Source organism: Alligator sinensis, unplaced genomic scaffold (assembly GCF_000455745.1).
Source record: "Alligator sinensis unplaced genomic scaffold, ASM45574v1 scaffold113_1, whole genome shotgun sequence".
Classification (NCBI taxonomy): domain Eukaryota; kingdom Metazoa; phylum Chordata; order Crocodylia; family Alligatoridae; genus Alligator; species Alligator sinensis.
In genome coordinates this window covers 450,793-451,233 of record NW_005842918.1, presented here as the reverse complement: position 1 = coordinate 451,233, position 441 = coordinate 450,793, and the positions used below count along the sequence as shown (strand labels likewise).

At 65.5% G+C, this 441-nt stretch overlaps 1 protein-coding gene across 1 annotated transcript in view; it reads left to right on the top strand.

Moving 5' to 3' along the window:
• The window catches only part of LOC102381264 (phospholemman-like), a 1,811-nt gene that overhangs the window by 234 nt on the left and 1,136 nt on the right, over positions 1 to 441 (top strand). The window contains exon 2 of the mRNA XM_025192387.1: positions 301 to 333. Coding sequence (XP_025048172.1) covers positions 301 to 333 — 33 coding nt within the window. The remainder of the gene's footprint in view (positions 1 to 300; positions 334 to 441) is intronic.

Genomic DNA, 441 nt, shown 5'->3' with positions numbered 1-441 from the left:
CTCTCCTCCCCTAGCCTGGCCTCACAGGTCCCAGCTGTCCCTGCCACTCAGGCTGGAGCTTGTGGTGACTGTCCCTGCCCACCCAGGTTCCCCAGAGGTAGGAGGGTCAGAGCAGCAGACCTGGGAGCCGGCATGCCTGGGTTCTAGGTGCGTGGGGGCTGGCACCCAGATGCCTGGGTTTCCCCAAGCTATGAGGATCAGAGCAGGGGGCCTGGGAGCCTGCGCTCTCTAGGGAGCTGGCAGCCCAGATGCCTGGGCTTTTAAAGGAGCTGCCCCTCCTGACCTTCTCTTCCCTCCCAGAGGAGCCCAAGGAGCGGGACCCCTTCACCTATGGTGAGTGCGTGGAGTAGAGGCAGGGTTTAAGGTCCATGGGGCAGGGCCTGGGGGCTGGGTGGGCAGTGGGGTGGGGCTGGTTGGCTGGGAGACCAGGGGGCAGGGCTT